We start from the raw sequence: 19,476 nt of genomic DNA, 5'->3' as shown, positions 1-19,476 counted from the left end.
TGTTTTAGAGCCCCCTCCCCCTGCCCTCACAGCCAGGCACAGAGCAGACTGCACCTCCGCAGGGGGCACAGCACGTGCAGGAGATGGCCTGCTGGCCTCTGTCCCTAATGGTTAGAGCTCCAGGAGCGAGCTGGGACACCGGCCCCAGCCAAGGATTTCCTCACTTCTTGTCTGACCGTGGATATGTCCCCACACACAACTGACAACTCTAAAATGCTCAGACTAACCCCAACTATAGACCGGCTGCCGCTGGTGAACAGCAGCTGGCCCAGGAGCCCCCTGGAAGTGAGGGCATCCCGTCTCGAGGGGTGCGGGCCGGCAAGCCCAGCACCCCACTGCAGCACCCACAGGGTGGCTGGGTGAAGAAATGGCCAACTGGACAATGCTTGGTTGTGCTCAAGGGCTGACAGGAGGCTCTGAAAGGTTCAGTTTATTCACTCCGAGAACACTGTACAAATATTACAGGCAATTTTCTTTCGCTGCAAAAGGTATAAAAATAATCTTTATATACGAATCCAAGTTCATTTGCTACTGTAAATTCTCACTAAATATCTTTACCAAACATCATCTAACTGATGGCAAGAGATCAACAGCTTGAAGGCGAGCAAGGCCAGGCAGTACACAGAGAACTCTAGCTACTCTCAAAGGCCCTGGCCTTTGGCTAACGCACACGCTGGCCCCCAGGTTCCAAGCAGCTCCCATGCAAAAGAGGAGAGAGGTTTAGGAACTGGTGCATGTGGATCTGGAGGCCTATTGTCCCTCTGGGACCTTCATCTCTCTCTCCAGTACTAGCTGCTCACTGCTGGCAGCAGAACCGGAAAAGGAGACGCCCGCCCCCCAACTGCTCCTCTAGGGTTTCCAATACCTGTTCTCTAAGGGAGCGTTCCCTGCAGGATCTCCTGACTCCTCCCCTCTCGCTGGGTAGCAGTCAGAGCTGGCTCTATCCTACAGACAGACCAGGTGGCTGATGGGAGCAGTCAACTGTTGGGGTGGGGGTGGGGGGGGGCGGCTGAGAGCTGCTAGAGGACAGGCAGTGGCCCTTCTAGATCCAGCCCCAGCACTATCAGCTCTGCGGCCAGCAGAAGCAGGAGAGCTGCTGCAGTCGGATGTTCAAGAAAGGTGCAAAGCTAAGATTTTTCTCAAATCCCGAATCAGGGGAGGTGGAGCCTGGCAAACACAGTGCAAACCCAGAGGCTGACTGCGCCACCTGCAGAGGGGCTTTCTACTCCAGTGACCAAAATTCAGAGGCATGCAAGGCAGAGGGAGCCTCAAATCGCCAAAAATTACAAGAGACCTTCCGTTAACAAGGGATGAGGAAAAACTGGGCAGGAGGGGGGAGACGCAGAGAGAGCATCACACCAGGTAGCACCCTGCCACCAGATCAGGAATGGAAAGCAAAGGCATCCGGCCACAGGGGAAGAACCCCTAACACACTGGCAAGCCCCGCCCTGGAGCAGATGCTTGGTCTGCCTCAGAGGACATTGCTGTGCTTCAGCAAAACAGACCCAACTTGTCATGGCAAAGTGCTACCGAATGGGTCCACCTCCGCCTCCTGCCACGCCGACCCAGGCTCCAGCGCAAGGCAGGGAGGACAGATTGATTCCCAGATGTCAGAAAAAATGGCCCCTCAGCACAGCTCCAGGAGAGGGAGTGGAAATGGAGCCTCTTCATGCATCAGCACAGAGGTTTAACTAACAAGGCCTGATGCAGGATCGCCAACCCTGCCAGGGAGGGGGCAGGGAGAATGCATGACTCAGCTCAGCTCCTGGGCCCCAGGACCAGCACAGCTAGCAGCTGCCAATTGCTTTTCACTTGTCAAATGAACTAGCTGGAGTCACTGAGGACCAGAGCTCACAGGGCCAATTTTCACAGCCGAGCACGGCCACCCTAATCAGAGAGGGGCCGAGGCTGCCGCCCACTAACTACTTCTGGGCTTGCAAACTGACCATCATACTAAGACGCCGTCTAGCAGCTGATGCCTAGGAGATGCAAAGTGCCTGTGGAAGTGCAGGAAATCCAAGGCATGCCGATGGGAGGAAGCTCTGAGAGGCACATGGGCAAAGCTGTACGGGGAAGGTTCAAACACGGAGCCTTTCGGAAGAGGCCTAGGATCCAGTGGAGAGACAGAGATGCAGCAGGGTGAGGTAACTCGAGGACCTGGCATGTGCAACACGGGAAGAGAGAAGCTACGGGGAGGCTCCCAGTCCACAAGTCCATGTCTTGGTTCTAGTCCGGCCAAGAGCCCCTCTGACTCTCATCCAGCACTAGCACAAAAGGAATCCGAAGAGACTTTCCAAAGCCAGCTACAAAACAGTCCGTTCACCAGCCCGGCCGCCGCGCCGGGGAGTCAGAGGTTGAGGATAGGCACGTCGAAGAGGTCGCAGACGCCTTCGCTCTCATCCAGGTTGTAGATGTAGTCGTGGTCTCCGGGGGGAGGGGAGAGGCGGAGCAAGGGAGCAAATACTGTTGAAGAGAAAGCAGGGCCCTACTGTTACAAGCCTGGGAACCATCCCACCTACCACCCCCGGATTGGAGCCTCACAGGGAGACCTCAGCTCTCACATCCCACTCCTCGTCCGCAGGAGGAAACTGAGGGCAGAGTCTGTTCGAAGAGTTCTTCTGCCTGAGGCGAGGCGGGACTGAGCGCCAGACAGTGTGGGGCTGCCCCCCGAATGCCAGACGTCGTACAAACGACAGCCCGTCTCCCCCCCCCCCGCCCAAAAGGAAAAAAAAAGAGCTCCGAGGCAACAAACGCCAGCAACTCACCTTCGGACGACATCAGCTCTTCCAGCAGCTCGGAGTTCATACATTCTGGGGGGAGACAGCAGGGTGAGGGGCGCACTCTGCTTTCCAGCGCCTAGTCTTGCTCTTCCTCAATACCCTTCCCCTCCCCCGAGTTCTTTCCTCCCAGTATCATGGAAGCCAAGTCCCAGACCTGAACTACAGGTAGCTCTGGAGCAAACAGGAGCACAGGACTCGAGCCATTAACTCCGTGGCAGAGAGAAACTGGGCCAAAAAATCCTGCAAGATTCTTGTGCCTGCTCCAGCATGACAAACCCCGCGACGGCGCCCCCGGCCGGGGACCGAGCCTCACCCCCGCGACGGCGCCCCCAGGCCGGGGACCGAGCCGCGCCCCCGCGACGGCGCCCCCAGGCCGGGGACCGAGCCGCGCCCCCGCGACGGCGCCCCCAGGCCGGGGACCGAGCCTCGCCCCCGCGACGGCGCCCCCAGGCCGGGGACCGAGCCTCGCCCCCGCGACGGCGCCCCCGGCCGGGGACCGAGCCTCGCCCCCGCGACGGCGCCCCCGGCCGGCCTAGCACCAGTAATGCACATTTCCCCAGCCTGAACATATTCCAAACACTTCTTTAAAAAGAGACTACAGCAAAAGTGGCTAAAATTGGCCCACTGAAACTTGGCAAGTTCACAGTCCTCACTGAGGACAAGTGACTGCTTGCATGTGTGGGGGCAGGGGATTTACTGGGGAGGTAGAGATTAAAAATAAAAACTAAGCAATTAAAAACACACGTCTGATCGCTGTCTCTCTCTCTATTAACCAAGACAGTCGTCAAAATGTGAACAGGTTTGGACCTAAGCTGCGCCCATGTGCACCTACAAAGATTTGACCAACTAGCCCCTAGGACAATCAGTTCTCCGGGCCAGCCACATCCATGCTTCCCTGCTCCCCAGAGGATGGTCTGCAAACAGCCGCAGAAGCACTGCCCCTCCCCCAGCCGATTCAGCATGGCGAAGGGAATTGCAAAACCAAAACCATGCAGGATTTTTTCCTTTTCCTTAAAATAGGGGAAATTAAATACAAAATCTGTGTCGTTAAGTCTCCTACAGCAACGGCATCACGGGCACTGCCGAGGTCCTGCTTGCTTGGTGGGATGTTTGAAAACCAAACGGTGAGCTATGAAGCGACACATATCAAATGAAAAATTCCTCTGCATGCCAGTGGGCAGGAACTTTAACCCCCCAGCCATCAGCACCAACCCAGCACCCAGGCCACGGTACTGTTAGAACGCAGAGACGCGACGGTCGGAGGGATATTTGCTGCAGGCTCCATCTCTCTGGGTCCCGTAGTCACTGCGCATGTCAAACCCTACGCTTTAACACTAACAACTGGTCTGTGCAGAAAGACTGTTCTATGGACGTCTCACCAGCAGCCCCCGAGGTCAACTGCACCTGTCCCCTGCTGCTGCATTTACCTTCCCTGCAGGATCTGGGGCATTCCCTCTCCACATCATGGAAAACATCGCCCAGAACAGGGAGTATTTATCTCCTGAGGGCCCTGGCATGGCACTCACTGTGTACCAGCACGGCACATCTGCATGACTGTCTGCCAGCAGTCGGCTAGGCAGGGCAGGCTGGGGTGCTACAGCTGTTCACACGGTACAGCCTGATTTGCCGCCTGGTTGCATTTCACCCGAGTCACACACGCATGCTCTGGCGGGGGGAGCCCAAAGCACAGAGGGGTGCTGGACATTTAGCACAGAGGGTTTCATAGGCCACCAGCTGAGTCTGTTCTGGGAGCCCACAACCCGTGACTGAAGCCCACCCGGCAGGCCCGGGGGGGTGAGGGGAGCGCTTCATGGAGACGGCTCTTGTGCGGTGACCTGCCATGGCAGCCGGACACTCTCTATGTGCTGCACTTGGTTGACGTGCCCCAGTGCTGCAAAGCAGTGGCGTGTGCTCAGCTTGTTCTCTGGAGGCAGCCAGGCCAGCTGCATCTTCACAGCAAGGCTGGGAAGCACCATGCCAGGGGCTCAGGAGAGCAGCTCCAGTGAGAAGAACCAGCAACATGAAGCCCCTGCTGCCTACATTAGCCTGACTTCCTTGGCGTTCCTCACCCTTGTTTCAGCTGCATCACTCAGCGTTGCAGGGGACTAGCCAACGGCCCCAGGCTTTTTAACCCACGGTGCCAACGGGGCAGCCTCTGAGCTGGGCGAGATGAGAGCCACAAACCCCATGGCCAGTCTTCAGCAGCACCAGGACAAGCACCGTGGGGGACTGCAGAGAGCAGGGACTAGTCTAGGCCGGCCCCCCACTCCAGATTATTTGTACACGTGAGCCCTGTGCACAACTGAAACAGCAGGGTCTGACTTATCACCTTAGTCCAGACACTACAGACCAGATGGGGGCAAGCAGGAGGGGAGCCTAGGACACCATTTTATGTTAGTATGGGGGTCGAGGGGGAGATTGGGCCGACGTGTGATGCACTGGCAATAACCATTTGTTGGCAGCACTGGTCACCAGTATAGACAGGGTCTGAACAGATTAATCGCTGTCACCCCAGAAGCCTCCAGCAGAGGTTGCTCAGCATCTAGTAAGCACAGAGACTGCACAGAACCAGGTCCCTAGAGGAACCAGAAAGGACTCCTGTGCACGGCCTCCTTCCTGTGCCAAGGACCAGTCGAGGCGAGCTGAGAAAGGGAGGGAGAGCAGAGCCCGTCCCCGAGCACAGGGAGGGCAGGCAGAGGGCAGCAGCGGTGAGGAGGATCAGCGTACCTCGTGTTGGATCAAACATCTCCGAGAGTTCTTTGGGAAGTTCCAGCACTGTAAAGACAAGGAACCAGACTGGTTGGCCCTGCGCCATGCAAGGTCTGAAATACGACAGCACACGCCAGCCCCGCCTAGGGCCCCCGTCCTCAGTCACCCACACTGTGGCTGGGCACACTTCCCAGTACGCGTTCTCCCAGCACGCCGCTTGCCATCCATCCCAGTCCCCACACCACCAACCCGCATCCCTGGAGGGGGGGAAACAGGGGCTCTACAGAGGGCGGGTCCCAGACTCAGAGAAACGAGAGGGGAAGTGACCCATAAGAGCTAGCCCCCCTGCCTGCCTGGACAGCTCCCTCCCATACAGGGACGGTGCCAGACAACATGGCCAGCTGAACCTAAAGTAGGCACCAGGCACCCGGCATTCCAGCCCACGCTGGTGCTGCCAGCTGAAAATTCTGTAGCAGCTTCATTTACACTAAAAAGCTGGAGGTTTATTACTCTCGGAGCTGTTGTTTCAGGCTGCCTGCAGACTCAGGATCACAAAACTGCAGCAGTGACACCTGGGTCATGTTTTCAAGGGTGGGGAGGGGTAGCTCAGTGGTTTGAGCATTGGCCTGCTAAACCCAGGGTTGTGAGTTCAATCCTTGAGGAGGCCACTTAGGGATCTGGGGCAAAAATTGGTCCTGCTAGTGAAGGCAGGGGGCTGGACTCGATGACCTTTCAAGGTCCCTTCCAGTTCTAGGAGATTGGTATATCTCCAATTACCACCTTATTACCTCTTCACAACCAGGAGGGGAAGTGTTTTCTCCCCCCTGAACATCAGCTCAGATTCGGGAGCACAAGTCTATGTCAAAGGAAGGAGGAGCACACAGATAGGGTGACCAGGCAGCAAGTGTGAAAAACGGGACAGGGGGTGGGAGGTAATGGGAGCCTATATAAGAAAAAGACCCAAAAATCGGGACTATCCCTATAAAATTGGGACATCTGGTCACTCTACACAGAGTTCTGCTCACCTAGTGCTCTATCCGGCCTGGCCTTCAGCAAACCAAGCAGATCCCTGGAGACTATTCCACAGCCAGACACCGGAGTCATTCCTTATCTCAGCCTCCCCATTCTTCCTTGTTATCCTGTTCTCCCCTAGCCCTCCTTCCGCCCTATGTCCTAGTCCTCTCACCACAGCCACTGGCACTTCAATTAGTCGCCAGGACACACCACAAGACCAAGTCAACAAGGCCTAAACCTCGAGGAGCTCCCACAGCTGTGGCCTGTGGAGCCATCAGGTAACATGGTGCGACCCCAACCCCGGGAATCCCTCCCTTGGTCCCTCTTGAGCTCCTGGACCTCACGTGCGGCCCAGAGCTCTTCCTATCGACAGGCCACTCCGCGAGCCCCCCTGAGCCCCTCGCATTCTTTAACGAACATGTTTTCAACCCCAGCGCGGCAGGGCCGAGCTATCTCACACACATCACACGGGTGTGGGAACTGAGGCTGAGTGACTGGCTCAGGGTCACACGTGCAGTCTTTAGTGTAGCAGGGAACTGAACCCAGACCCCCAGAGTCCCAGGCAAGCACCCTCGCAACTAGCCCCCCGCCCTCTCTGGCCACAGCACAGAATACCAACACTATGGGGCAGGGGCCATGCAATGGCCTGTCTCTCCTGACCAGGCCCATCAATGGAAGCAGTGGAGACTCTCATCCCTCCTGCTTCTCTGCTCTCCCGCCTCACTCCCTCCTCTCCCGGCTCCCCATCGCCTCCTCTCAGCCTGCTTCAGGCACAACAGCGTGGGACGCCTCCCCCTGCCACACACCCTCTCCTTTCCTCTTCAAATCCTGCCTGCTCAGCCTGTGGAATTTCCAGGGGCTGGCAATTCAGCACAGGGTCTCTGCCCCCGGGGTGATTCCAGAGCCACCACAGGGCGGCAGGGGAGCTGTGCTCTGGAAAGGAAACAGAACAAGCATCCTGGCCGCTTGCCAGTAAAGAGCCCCCAGCCCTTCCCCACAGAGCCAGGCTGTTTGCGGTGCCTGGCTGTAGTCCAGCTCGGCTTCTCTCACGTCCCTAGAGGGATACGGCTCCACTTCCTGCTTACACTGCCGCACTGCATGAAACAGCTGGCAGGTCCCATTCCGGAGCAGGCTGCTCTCCTGGGGCCCATGGCTCTCTCAGCAGAGCAGTGTCAATACCTGAGATGAATGTCCTTCCAGAGAGACTCAGTCTGACTGTAACCCTGAGGAATGGGATGAAATTGAGAGCGGAGAGGGAGGCTAGTTATCAGGAGAACCCTCCCAAGGGAACAGCTGAAAGGATGAGACACAACTGGACACAGCACTGCAGAAGGGACTGTTAGGGGAGAACCCTGCACCGCTGGCAGGTAACAGGATGGATAGATGGGGGTCCAGAAGGGACCTCTCGGGTCAGAGCGTCTGCTACCAGTGTCAGAACACAGACAGTAAACAGCGTCTCACCAGAGAGCCATCTCCGCCAGCTTTTTCACCCTCGCCGCCGCCATGCACGCAGCTCCCCTGGGGGTGCAGGGATCTGCCTGCCTCTTCCTTTAGATCCCAGCTTGCATGGCTTGACTGAAGCCTCTCAGCAGAAAGCAAAGCAGAGCTCAGCCCTGTCTGGGCAGCGCCAACAGCACTTCAGCCCCTTGCCTGCGGCAGAGTCCCCCAGGAGCCCAAGGCTATACTCACTTTCTGTGGGATCTGGCTTGATTGGCTCAAAGGAGGTAGAGGGATTGGGCAGGACGGAGCTGCTGTCTAGCGAGGCAGATGACTGGAGCGGCTGCGTATCTAACACCGGCGGCTGGCTGGCTGGCGCGGCCACCGAGCTGAGAGGGTCAAAGTCGCCGCTGTTCTTGGACTCTGCTGCCGAAACGCTGCATTCTGTTACACACACACACGAGGGAGGGGGGATTTCAGGGGACTCCAGAATACGTGACCCCAAAGCAGCAGCCACAGCCCCCAGCAAATGCAGCCGCTGCCCCCTCGTTAACAAACCTGGCCTAAGTGCAACAGACACTGACATGTCCACAGACAGAGGGCTTTCTGCCTGGTTCTCAATGCCCCGGACGAGCCTGTGTCCCTAGCACACACCGACTATCCTAAACTCTCCTATTGCCCCCAGCACCTGCTGGCATCTTGCTGGCTGAGAGCACTGTCTCCAGCCCAGCCCAGCCGAGGGGTCACGGCAATGAGGGGACGGCCAGCCTGGCCCCAATCAGAACAGGAAGTAAGGGCTGGAATTGACTGACTCAGTGCTCTAGTCAGTGCACTTCAGCTCCCATATACGCCCACAGCCATGGAAGGTGTAGGGCGGAGCAGGGAGGATCCAATGGACTAGAGAACAACTCTGGCAGGGACGGGGGGATCCACGTTTAGCTGTATCTGGACATTCGGAAACATTCCCGTATGAACTCCAAAGTACTTCTAAAAAGCCTCCCCCATTGCTAGCTGGTACCTTCCCACTCGCCCGGCCACCATCCCACTCCTTGCTCACCTGGGCTCGTTGTTTTCTGTGCAGCTGAGCTGTGGTCCTGAGTGCTGGTCGGTGTGGGCGTGGACGGGTGCGTACTGCTGGGGACAGATGCCTCCTGGAAGTGGGCAACAGGCGATCTCTGTGGTTTAGCGGGCACGACTGGCTGGCACTGAATGAGGTCTTCAGGGGGAGGGACAGGGAGCACCACAGGGGGGGAGCTCAAAGCATCTTTGTTTACGAGGAGGACATCAATTGGACCACTAGTGCTTTTCAGATGGATCTGATATTTCTTCTGTCCGTTCAGGCCCTGAGGAAATCAGGGAGCAAAGTACCCAGATACAATTAACAGCAGTCCTCAAAACAGGACTTTAGCTTCCCGGGGCAAGATCCGCGCTCTGGAATGGCTCAGCATGCTACAGGAGCACCTCCCTCCCTCAGACAGCTGCTCCCTCTCCTCCCACAGCTACCCGTACTCCAGCACACTCGGACGGAACGATCCTCCTTCCCCAACAGCACAGCAAGCAAGCAATGCCCACGTCTTTCCAGTAACTCCAGCCAACCCAGGCCACCTCCATCCCAGCCGGATCAAACACAGCACCCACCTCGGGAATGGGAACCTCCAACCGAGTGCCTGACGGGGCTCGAATTGCTAGGAGGGTGTCTCCTGTGAAAACAGACTGATCAGCACTCGAAGGGATGCCTCTGGCTGCTGGGCCCAGTGTGGGCTGTCATTCACCCAGCCCCTCCCAGGAGAACTCCTGTGCACTCTCACCAACCAGGACTGGCCACCCTGCCTTACTGGGGAATCACCACCCATCCTTCACAACGTACCCCTGGCCCAACACACGGCCCCGGGGAAACTAAACACAGGAACCAGAGCGCTACGGGCAGGAGCACACGCACACGTCATGGAGGTCCCTCCCAGGGCAGGACCAGGATGATCCGAGAACACTTTGTATGGCCATCCTGAACGGCATATGCCCTTCCTCCTCCCTGGAGATTCCCCAGCACTGCAGCTCAGCCCTCTAACACAGCCTGATTCCCAAGGAAGGGCTATTCTCTGCGCCAGGCCCCAGTTCAGTTTCCACAGTCAGCAAGTGCTGAGCCAAAGGAACAGGGAGTTATGTGGATTAACGCTGTTTGCGCTGGTTTTTAAACATGCCCCATAGCCACTAATGAAACGGCCAACAGGACGGCAAGCAGGCAGGCAGTGAGCAAAGCTCAGAAATCAGGCAGACGCTGAGTCCAGCAATAGCTGTCAGTAGGGCCAACACAGGATCGCAGATGCTTGACTCCTTTGAGAGAGAGAGAGCGCTCAGATATGATCTCCAGGTAGCTGTCCTAGGACCCTGCCAGCGATTCAGAGCTCTTGTGTCGAGCGCTAGGACTCTGGTAGCAAGAAAAGAGGGGTTGAGCGTCTCCGAAGGAAAAGGGAGCTAGGGGCAGGGAGAGAGACCTGTGCAGGGAGTGACCCCAGAAACAGCCAAGTTCAGGTCAAAGTTTGTGTGAGTTACTGAAGTTAGCAAGAAAGGACACCACAAAGGGAGCAGTCGGGGCCCATGCCCAGCATGTGCCGAGCTGAGCTGGGAATGCCACCGCCTTGCAGAATCTTAGACATTTAACACCTTTCTTTCCAAAGATGTGCACTTAGTTCATATTTAATATGGAAAATAAGACTAAAAGTATCATGCTGGCCCCCGTATGACTGACATCTCAGCCTTTACATGGCATGAATTAGTGTTTTGCCTTTAACGTCAAGTGGTTTATTAATAAAAATAGGTGAAAGGGAGGAAAATCCCAGAAGTTACAAGAAAGGAAGAACAGTGGGAGAGAACGTTCTTTGATCTCAGCCCGGTAACTAACGGCTGTCCTTGTAAATTCCCTGGCCCAAAGCAACTTGGCTTACTAAAGTTATTGCCAAACCGTGTGCCGTTTGTAAAGTGGGGAATCTTCAGCAATTTATCCTTACCACATACATCTTTAAAACAGATTAAAATATGGAAAGAAGAGTCCTAAAGTAGATGCTTAAATTCCAAACTTTCAATGTTACAACAACTATTGAACATGTTTCAAATTTGCCTTGATCTTTAAATCTCAAGAAACAAGCCACGTCTGATGTTTGTGCCTTGATCTTTTTCGAGTTTCTGACTGAAAATTTTAAGATAGCGACAAAAGGTAAATCAGTATTTTTTCCACTCAGTCTAAGAAACAGCGCAACCTATTTTCATTCAGTTTTTCAAAATAAATTCACATTTGAGATAGGGCCAAACAGGGAAATTTCAGCCCACAAGGTATTTACTGAGAAAAGGGGGCACGGTGGAATGGAAGTTGGAATTCAGCCTGAAGTACAAGGCTGCGATACAAGAGACCCAGCAAAGCAGCTCTCCAAAGATCACCGAGAGTGGAAAGTCAGGTCTCCTACCCAAGGCATGTTTTCTGGCTACACACAGATCAGTTTCACCCTGGGAGGCCAGCTGGGATCACCCTGTAACACCACGAGGAGACAGGCTGAGATGTCTGTTTTAAAACAGCTGGATAATTCAGATCCGCTCCCAAAAAGACAATCGTGACCTTGAGTCCAGCTGCAAGGCCTTCCCACTGCAGCGTGAGGTTTGGCTTCAGATGTAAATCTGCTCTGAAGAGCAGAAGTGACAAGCAACCTCTGAACTCTTTTAGACTTGGGCTCTTGCACCCCAATTGCCTCCCACACATAATGGCTACCACACAACATTTGTCTACTTCTGTTCCATCACATCCTCCCATGCGATTACAAGTTATTTAGTGCCTTACATCTTTCTGGTGCTTTACACAAGGAGTCAGAGACCAGACACGGCACAGCAGGAAAGCTGAGGGTTGCTGTGCACAAGTTACTGGAAGGAAAACAAGAGAAGATTCCTGGAAGAAGGTGGCTCTTGAGGAGAAGAGAGAAAGAGCTTGGTGAGTAGGTAGAGAAACTGCTGCAAGCCCAGGAAGCAACAGGTCAGGCACAGAGTCAAGAGAGGGGAGGACAACGGAAGTGCACGAAGGAAAGGGGAGTGGGAGGAGCACAGAAAGAAATAGGACCAAACAGTCAGGGGGAGGCGAAATCACATAGGGCCTTGGATCTACCAGGGCCTTTGAAATAAAGGCATTTATTTGTACAAATGAGGCAAAGAAAAAGGAATGCTGGCTCTTCTCAGTCAGGGGGGAGGGATAGCTCAGTGGTTTGAGCATTGGCCTGCTAAACTCAGGGTTGTAAGTTCAATCCTTGAGGGGGCCACTTAGGGATCTGAGGCAAAAATCAGTACTTGGTCCTGCTAGTGAAGGCAGGGGGCTGGACTCGATGACCTTTCAAGGTCCCTTCCAGTTCTAGGAGATTTGCATATAATAATAGGAGATATACCAAGCAGCACATCTCAGCCCTGGGGAGGGCTCTGCTACGGCTCCCCTAGGAAGGGATGACCTGCCAAGGAAAGCTGAAATCCTGCAATTAAAAACCTGCCCTATAGGATAACATAGCCCCAGATACAAAGGGACAGAGCAGACAACCCCCTACTGCAAGTGTGCTCTAGGGAATTCTGTCGTCTGCACCTTGCACAAAACAGTCCCATTCCCAGATGGGACTCCTCTGACTGGGACTCCTCTGACTGCAATGATACAGCTTGAATTTAGTGGCAGCTGATTCCTAGGGTTGTGGGAGAAGATGCAGGACTGTCTCTTCACGGAGGACACAGAGAGCACATCTTGGGGACCAGCTAGGATCTACGGCCATCTCCCTCCTGGGAAATGGGGGAGCAAAGCTGGGACAGCCAGGTAGGTCTGCTGCCTCAGGCCACGGGAGACCAGTAGGGGCCCAGCACCATCACCTCACCTGTGAAGCACTTGCAGATATCTTCGTGCGTCACATAGGCTAACGTTCCTGTGGTTAAGGAGAAAAGGTGCAGCTTCCTGTGGGCACACAGAATTCAAAGAGCACCTGGTGTAGTGTCTCCTTCCTGCATGCAGACAATGGAATTCCTAGAAGAAGCTAAATGCCCGCACCAGAGCCTCTGAAGTGGTCTGGAGGAAAGGTCTACCTGCAGCAGGGTTAGCACTCAGAGGAAACCTGCCAGAGCAGCTACATGCTTGAGAACGTAGCACTGATGACTCAAAGAGGCATTTCTGACCTGAGTCTGTATTGAAGCGATGCCTCAACATGGTGCTAGGGGACCAGAAGTGGGGTCTTTTGGGTGAAATGCTCTCTAAACATCCCAACACACCTTCCCCAAAGGTGGAGCAGTCCCCAGTGGTCCTGGGGAAATTCCAACCCAGCTGATTACACTTGCCTCCCCAAACATTCCCTGCAGTGGCACATGGATAGTTTGCTTTACTTGCTGTTGTATGCTGCTGGGTCATGTTACAGCATGCTGTTAATCAGCTGCTGTGTGCCACCCCAGACATGGATGCATTCAGGGCTGGCTATTATTATTAATTATTTGTACGAGCGTACTCCCAGGAGCCCATCCTGCTAGGTGCTGTGCAAGTAATATTTGTGCAATGCTTTGCGGGATTTGATGAGAAAGTGCTATAGAAATGTAAGCTCATTAGTACTGGAGGCCCAGCTAGCCTGCAGCCAGCCCTGGGGGAGGAAGAGGAGATCAGCAGGAACCGAACCGGGAGCTGGGGGTGCTGAAAGGATATCTGCTGTTCTGAACGTCTTCTGTGACGTTTTTGATGCTCTGCTGGACCCACATCTTCTGCTGCTCCAGCTCCTGTTCGCGCTGCTCCAGGTCCTCTATCTCTGCCTTCAGCTCAATGAGTTTGTGCGCTATCTCACGAGTGTTACAGCCCGGGCCCACACCTCTGCGCAGACAGAGAGAGGAATGAGTGGCCCAGCCTCATTAAGGGAGAAAATACGATTTGCAGAGGGCACTGACTGCACCGCCTTGGAAAGAGGAGCCACTCCCAGCCCTCTCCTGACACACACAGGTTGGAGCCCAGCTCTTCCACACTTCACCAGCTCCCAGCAGTGCCAAAGCCATTCTCCAGCACCACAGCTAGAGCCCCTAGCTCCCCTCACCATCTCCCATCGTACACCAGGGTCAGAGGCCCCAGACCTCCCATCTCCCCACCAAAGCCTCCTTCCAGTACAAGAGGGTCAAAGCCTACCCTCCTACTGGGGGCAGAATCCTTCCTCTCTCAACACCAGGGTAAGGGTTGGAGGCATCTGTTCTGGTCAAAGCCCCTGCAAGTAGCTAGCATGCACCCGAAGCAACAGCTACATACCTTAGTCGCTGGGGAAATGGCTCCCGGCCCGCGTCTATAGTAGCAGTTCCACCTCAAATTCCCCATAGCCGCTACTGGCACAGCTCAGCTAGGGGAGCGCTAGCGCAGACCAGCTGGCAGACACTGCACTCATAATGCCAACCAAAGCTTGAAGCCGCAGCTCTGCTACCTCTGCCACCATTCCTGCAGGTGGAGCTGTGCCAGCGGTAGCAAGGGTGGGAAATTTCAGAGGGGGAAACAGGGGGAGTGGATTGTGGGTAAGGCCTCAAAGTGAGAGGAGCATTGAGAGGAACCCTCCTCCCAGAATCTTCCCACACTGCTCAGAGCATCTCAGTCACTCACTTCCACTGGATACTGTTCTTGGATTTCTTCTCGATCAGCCCAATGCCCTCCAGAACATTTGTGATGTCGTAGATTCGCCGTTTCTGCCTCACCGCCAAGGTATCCGCTGCCTGGGGGTTAGAGGTGGACGGCTGACTCCAGAAATTCCCAGTTATGCTCTGCCCCCCATGGCCACGGACATTACATCACCCCAACTACAGATCAGCCCCCCCTGCTTTAACCACATCTCCTTTGTGCCCCCACTTCTCAAATTACAGATCAGATACCGTTCCCAGGGACATCAAAACTATCACTGATCTGCCCCACAGTTACTGACTATAACACTTCATCAATCACAGACCAAACCCAGCCACCTCCCCAGCTCCTTTGGATTCCATGCGGATGGCTCATCTCCATGACAATGCCATGTTGGGAGGGAGGGGAATACATGTTACATCCATGTTCTAGGGAAGCTTTGTGTGGCGACCTGCAAACTGAATGCATGCTCTTGACTGGTCAGACCCAGAGGGTACGAAGGACGGGAATGGGGAGGTGTGGGGGAGAGAGAAGAAACTGGGTCTACTAAAGGCAACAGTTCTGCACTGTTAGAGAGATGGGCTGGATAGTCCCACAGGCCTTTTCCCCCTGACTTCCATGACGCTGGGTGGAAAGTGTCACTGCCTCCCTCAGGTGAGCTGCCAGCATCTCTCAAATGGGCATTGTTCAGCCCATGCACAAAAAGCCACCCCTTGGGCCCTCAAAATTTCAGCCCCAGGCTCTATTCTTTTTTTAAGCAGATTAGAGAGGCTGTGATGAGGCAGCTCTTGTACTACCCAAAGTCCTCCGATTTCCTTGACTCTCTTGGATGTCGGGCCCAGTGTCCACACAAGAAGGTTCCACTGGTGGAACTGTCCTTCGGTCGGCAGGAACTGCTGCACATTAACACGAGTCCCTTGACTCCAGCTCCCATCCCAAGTAACCCCGCATATGTGGGTATTACATCGGTGCTGGGCCAATGTAGACGCATCACCCGTCTGTACTAACAAACCCAGTGCCACACTGCACTGGATATTGCAGAACAGACATGTCTGGCCACCTTTCTACACAGCAGCGCTCCCGAAGCCACTCATCTGTTCCAATGATGCTGACAAACATGACTCCCATTTGCCAGCCATTGCTGAAGCAAACTCACACCACTTTTCTGACAGAATGTAAACATATTTGGTCACCTCCTGCATATATCTGAAGCCAGACAGAAGTCACCAGTGTGAACATACACAGCTGGTGTGATATATATGGGTGTAACTCCACTGATGCATGTTGCACTGGTAGAACTTTCACGTGTAGACAAGACCTAGGTTTAGGCACTGGGTATGACATGGAGACTGTGTTGCTTACTTTGAACAAAGATCTCCAATGGACAAGGATAAAGTGCCTATGCCAATTCTCCATCCATAAGCTACCTTCAATACCACACAGTACAAGGCACGGATGACTCCTCTGCTGTAGGTATGGCTGTGTTTGCCTAGCTCTGTTATTTTCCCTCCCAGGTCAGAAAGGCAGTAATGAGTAATTGTTGATCTGTCTCAAGGGTTCCCTGATGGAGGTACCACAGAATTCTGGGGAGCGAGCGAGCAGCAGCCTTTGGGCTGTATCTGATAGCAGGATACAGAAGACAGGTCACTTTGCATCTCTGATTCACTGGACCCGGACTGTACAGGCACTTGGACTTCCCACTATCTGCCCATGAGTGGAGCCTCAGTGAGAGCAAGATCCAAATATGACCGAAGGGTGAAGCAGCAGAGAGGATCTGTTGGAGCTGTTCCATTTTGGGCGTGGTGGCCTGTGCTATACAGGGCTCAGATGAAATGATCTAGTGGTTCCTTCTGCCCTTAAACTCCATTAAATATTCACTGGGCCAAAGAAAGAGAGAATGACTCTATAGCCCAGTGGTTCAGGTATTCACCTCAGTCCTAACCAGCATGCTATTGGCTACGCTGAGGTCTCTCTCGGACTGGTTCTGAAAAACCTGCCTGACAAAAGTTTCCTCAAAACGGACAGGTTCTGTGAAAAGTTTCACTTTTGACAATCAGCATGTTCCAGAAAAAACAAAAGAAAACCCACATTTGATCAAAGAAATTCTGACCAGCTTCAGAGGAGTTCTGCTGCATCCCAGCCACACCTGGATGCAAAAGTGCTTCCTTCTATCGGCACTCAGCCAGCAGGCCACAGCCCTTCCCAGATCTATTAAGCCTCCTGTTTTCAGTAATCCCACCCTGGGCTCCCAAGTGGATGCCTACATCCATGCCTGCTGCCTAGAACAGCAATTGCAGCACTGCAGATCCCAGGGAGATTCATCCAGCTCCCTAGAGTGCCTCTACTCAGACAGACAACCCCAGAGAGACACCCAGTTCTGAAGAACGAGCATTCCACTGTCTTAGTTCTCTGGACAGTGACGCAGCTGGGAGCTTCTCCCCATGGCCAGCACCTGAGGTAAATGACGTCACCTCTACTTACTTGGAGGATGCTGGTAGCCTCTCATAGGTGCCAACAGTTCTGGGAGACAGATGCCCACCCCAAATGTCACTTCTGCACCCTATTCCCCCCCCACACACACACACACCCCAACAATGATAAGCAGCAGCTCCCAGGGGTAGAGGATGCTCAGGAGGCTGAGAAGGCAGGCTGCAGCCCAGCACCATAGAAGGACATTCAGCTTAACCCCCTCCAGTCTGTCCCTCGCAGCCCCAATCACCTGCCCCATCCTGAGCTTCAGTTTATCCAAAGCAACTTCTTTTCCCCCCAGAATCGTATATGTTGAAAAGGCTGCTCATCAGGGTGCTGTGAGCTGCACGTTAGTGATCTAGGACATGGTGGGGTGAGATAGCTTTGGGGACAGACTGTGCAGTGCGCTTCTGTGATGCATAAATATGCAGCTTGGTGTCAGTGATGTGAGAAATGCATGTTCATCTCATCACTTACATGCAATCTCCAATGCTTCAGCCAGAAATGGTCTGATTTCCTCTCTGCTCCTCCCCTCCCCAAGCATCCAGGCCTTTATCAGCTTCAGGCCGGAGGAGACAGAGTGCTCTACCAGAGCTAACCCTAAAGATCATTTGGAAACTTCAGCTAGTGAGAAGTGCATGCCCCCTTGCTTAGCAGTGCTTTCCCTGTGCCCTGCAGATGGCACTGGTTTCCTGTCAGGTCCCGGATACAACGCAAGGGGTTGATTTTGATCTGTGTATCCCTTTCAAGTTGGGGTCTGCTTAATTTAGTGCTGTTTCTCTGTGTTACAACCTGAGATGAGCTGCTGTGCTAGGGCTGGCAGGTCCTGGATTTGGTCCGGGATATTATGTTCTAGGTGATGGGACCCTTGGCTCTGGAAATTGCTTCCCTTGTAGGTGGGACACAAACCGGGTGTGTTGGCCTTCAGGGCACACTGGAAGAGTTTTCCTGGGGCAGGGTTTTGGCTCTTTTGCAAGGGTGGGGGCAACTCCTTTCACATTGTGTCACTATGCAATTATGATAGGGAAACTTACATATTTAGAAATACTCCCGAGTAATATGGCTGACACGGAGGGCTCCACCCAGGCCCTGCACCCAGCCCCATGGCACTAATCACTACTTCCCCCAGTGCACATCCTTCCAGCCTAGCACCCAAGGGCACCAAACGGGGCACACCTCAGCCTGGCCTCACAACAGCTTGGGCCCTACACAGCCCCCACTTGGCAGCCAAGGTAACCACGTCACACCCTACAGACCCCCCTGCCCCTCTGCAACCTCCCATGGACAGATACCCCCTGATGGGCAGAAATCCTCCTGCCCCCTCTGGATGCCCCCCGTGGATTGATACCCCTGCCTGGTCACAAATAGCTACTCTACAGCCCCCCCCCGACACCCCATGGAGAGTTACCCCCCCGCTCTTCCCCCCCCCGGGCCGCACCAGCTTGAGGTCCAACACGCCGTCCTTGGCCTCCTGCAGCAGCGACACGAACTTGGTGGTGAGCAGCCCCAGGCTCTTCTCGTGCCGGCTCGGGGCCCCCAGGGGCTGCGGCCCGGACTCCGCCATCTGCCTCCCCGCGCCGGCTGCTCCGGTCAGCCCGGCCGCTTCCACTTCCGCTTCCGCCCGCGGGGCACGACGGGAGCCCTCCGGAAGAGCCCCGTCCCGGGGCGGGGCCTGGGGTGCCGGGGGGCGGGGCCCGGGTCCAGCCCGTTGCCATGGCGAGGGCCGGGCCGGGCCGGGCCGGGCCCGCTCGCGCGGGGCTGCGGGAGCGAGGCCGCGGGTTCGTGTCACCCCGCCCGTGCGGACCCCGGGGCAGGGCACTGACCGGACCCAGCCCGCCGGCTCTCGGCCTTTGCAGCCGCTGCCCCCGCCGGGGCTGGCCGGTCCCCGCGCCCCGTCTCTCCGCAGCAGCAGGAGCTGGCACCGCGCCCGGCGTCCGCCACCCGCCACCTGCGTGCGACAGGTCCCCTTGCACGGGCTTAGCCGGTGCCTCCCGTGCCGCCTGCGGTCCCCGCCCGCGGGCCCCCGGGGTGCCCCTGCGCTGGGGCGTTGGAGCGGTGCCCGCGCTGCCCGAGCGCCTCCTGGGGCCGGGATCGCAGGGGTGTGAAGGGCGGGGGGAGCGGGCAGGGGTACGCTCAGAGCCGCCCCCAGCAGCCTAAGGGGGCGCCCAGCCGGAATGTTCAGCAGAACAAAGCGGGGGTCAGGGCTAGACTGTACATAACGGCCAGGCGGTAGCAGAGCTGGGGAAAGAACCCAGGAGTCCTGGCCCCCGGCCTCCATTCCTGCGCTAACCCACTAGGCCCCGTTCCCTGCCCAGAACTGGGATTCAGCCAAGGAGTCCTGACTCCCAACCCCCCACCCCAACCACTAGACCCAGCCCCCCACTTAGAGCTGGGATAGAACCCGAGAGTCCTGACTCCCAGCCCCCCACC

General features: G+C 55.5%; 1 protein-coding gene across 1 annotated transcript; it reads right to left on the bottom strand.

Annotated features, from left to right (window-relative positions):
* Positions 1-386: 386 nt before the first annotated feature.
* Positions 387-18,680, bottom strand: E2F4 (E2F transcription factor 4). The gene is made up of 10 exons (XM_039503419.1): positions 18,485-18,680; positions 14,563-14,672; positions 13,636-13,797; positions 12,827-12,870; positions 9,579-9,640; positions 8,998-9,283; positions 8,193-8,384; positions 5,508-5,555; positions 2,766-2,810; positions 387-2,463 (listed from the first exon to the last, which is right to left on the bottom strand). The coding sequence occupies exons 1-10, from the start codon at positions 18,608-18,610 to the stop codon at positions 2,348-2,350; spliced, it is 1,191 nt and encodes a 396-aa protein (XP_039359353.1). The 5' UTR covers positions 18,611-18,680; the 3' UTR covers positions 387-2,347.
* Positions 18,681-19,476: the final 796 nt, after the last annotated feature.

Source organism: Mauremys reevesii, linkage group 16 (assembly GCF_016161935.1).
Source record: "Mauremys reevesii isolate NIE-2019 linkage group 16, ASM1616193v1, whole genome shotgun sequence".
Taxonomy (NCBI): domain Eukaryota; kingdom Metazoa; phylum Chordata; order Testudines; family Geoemydidae; genus Mauremys; species Mauremys reevesii.
Note: the sequence above shows the minus strand (reverse complement) of the source record. Positions and strands in the feature narration are given on the sequence as shown.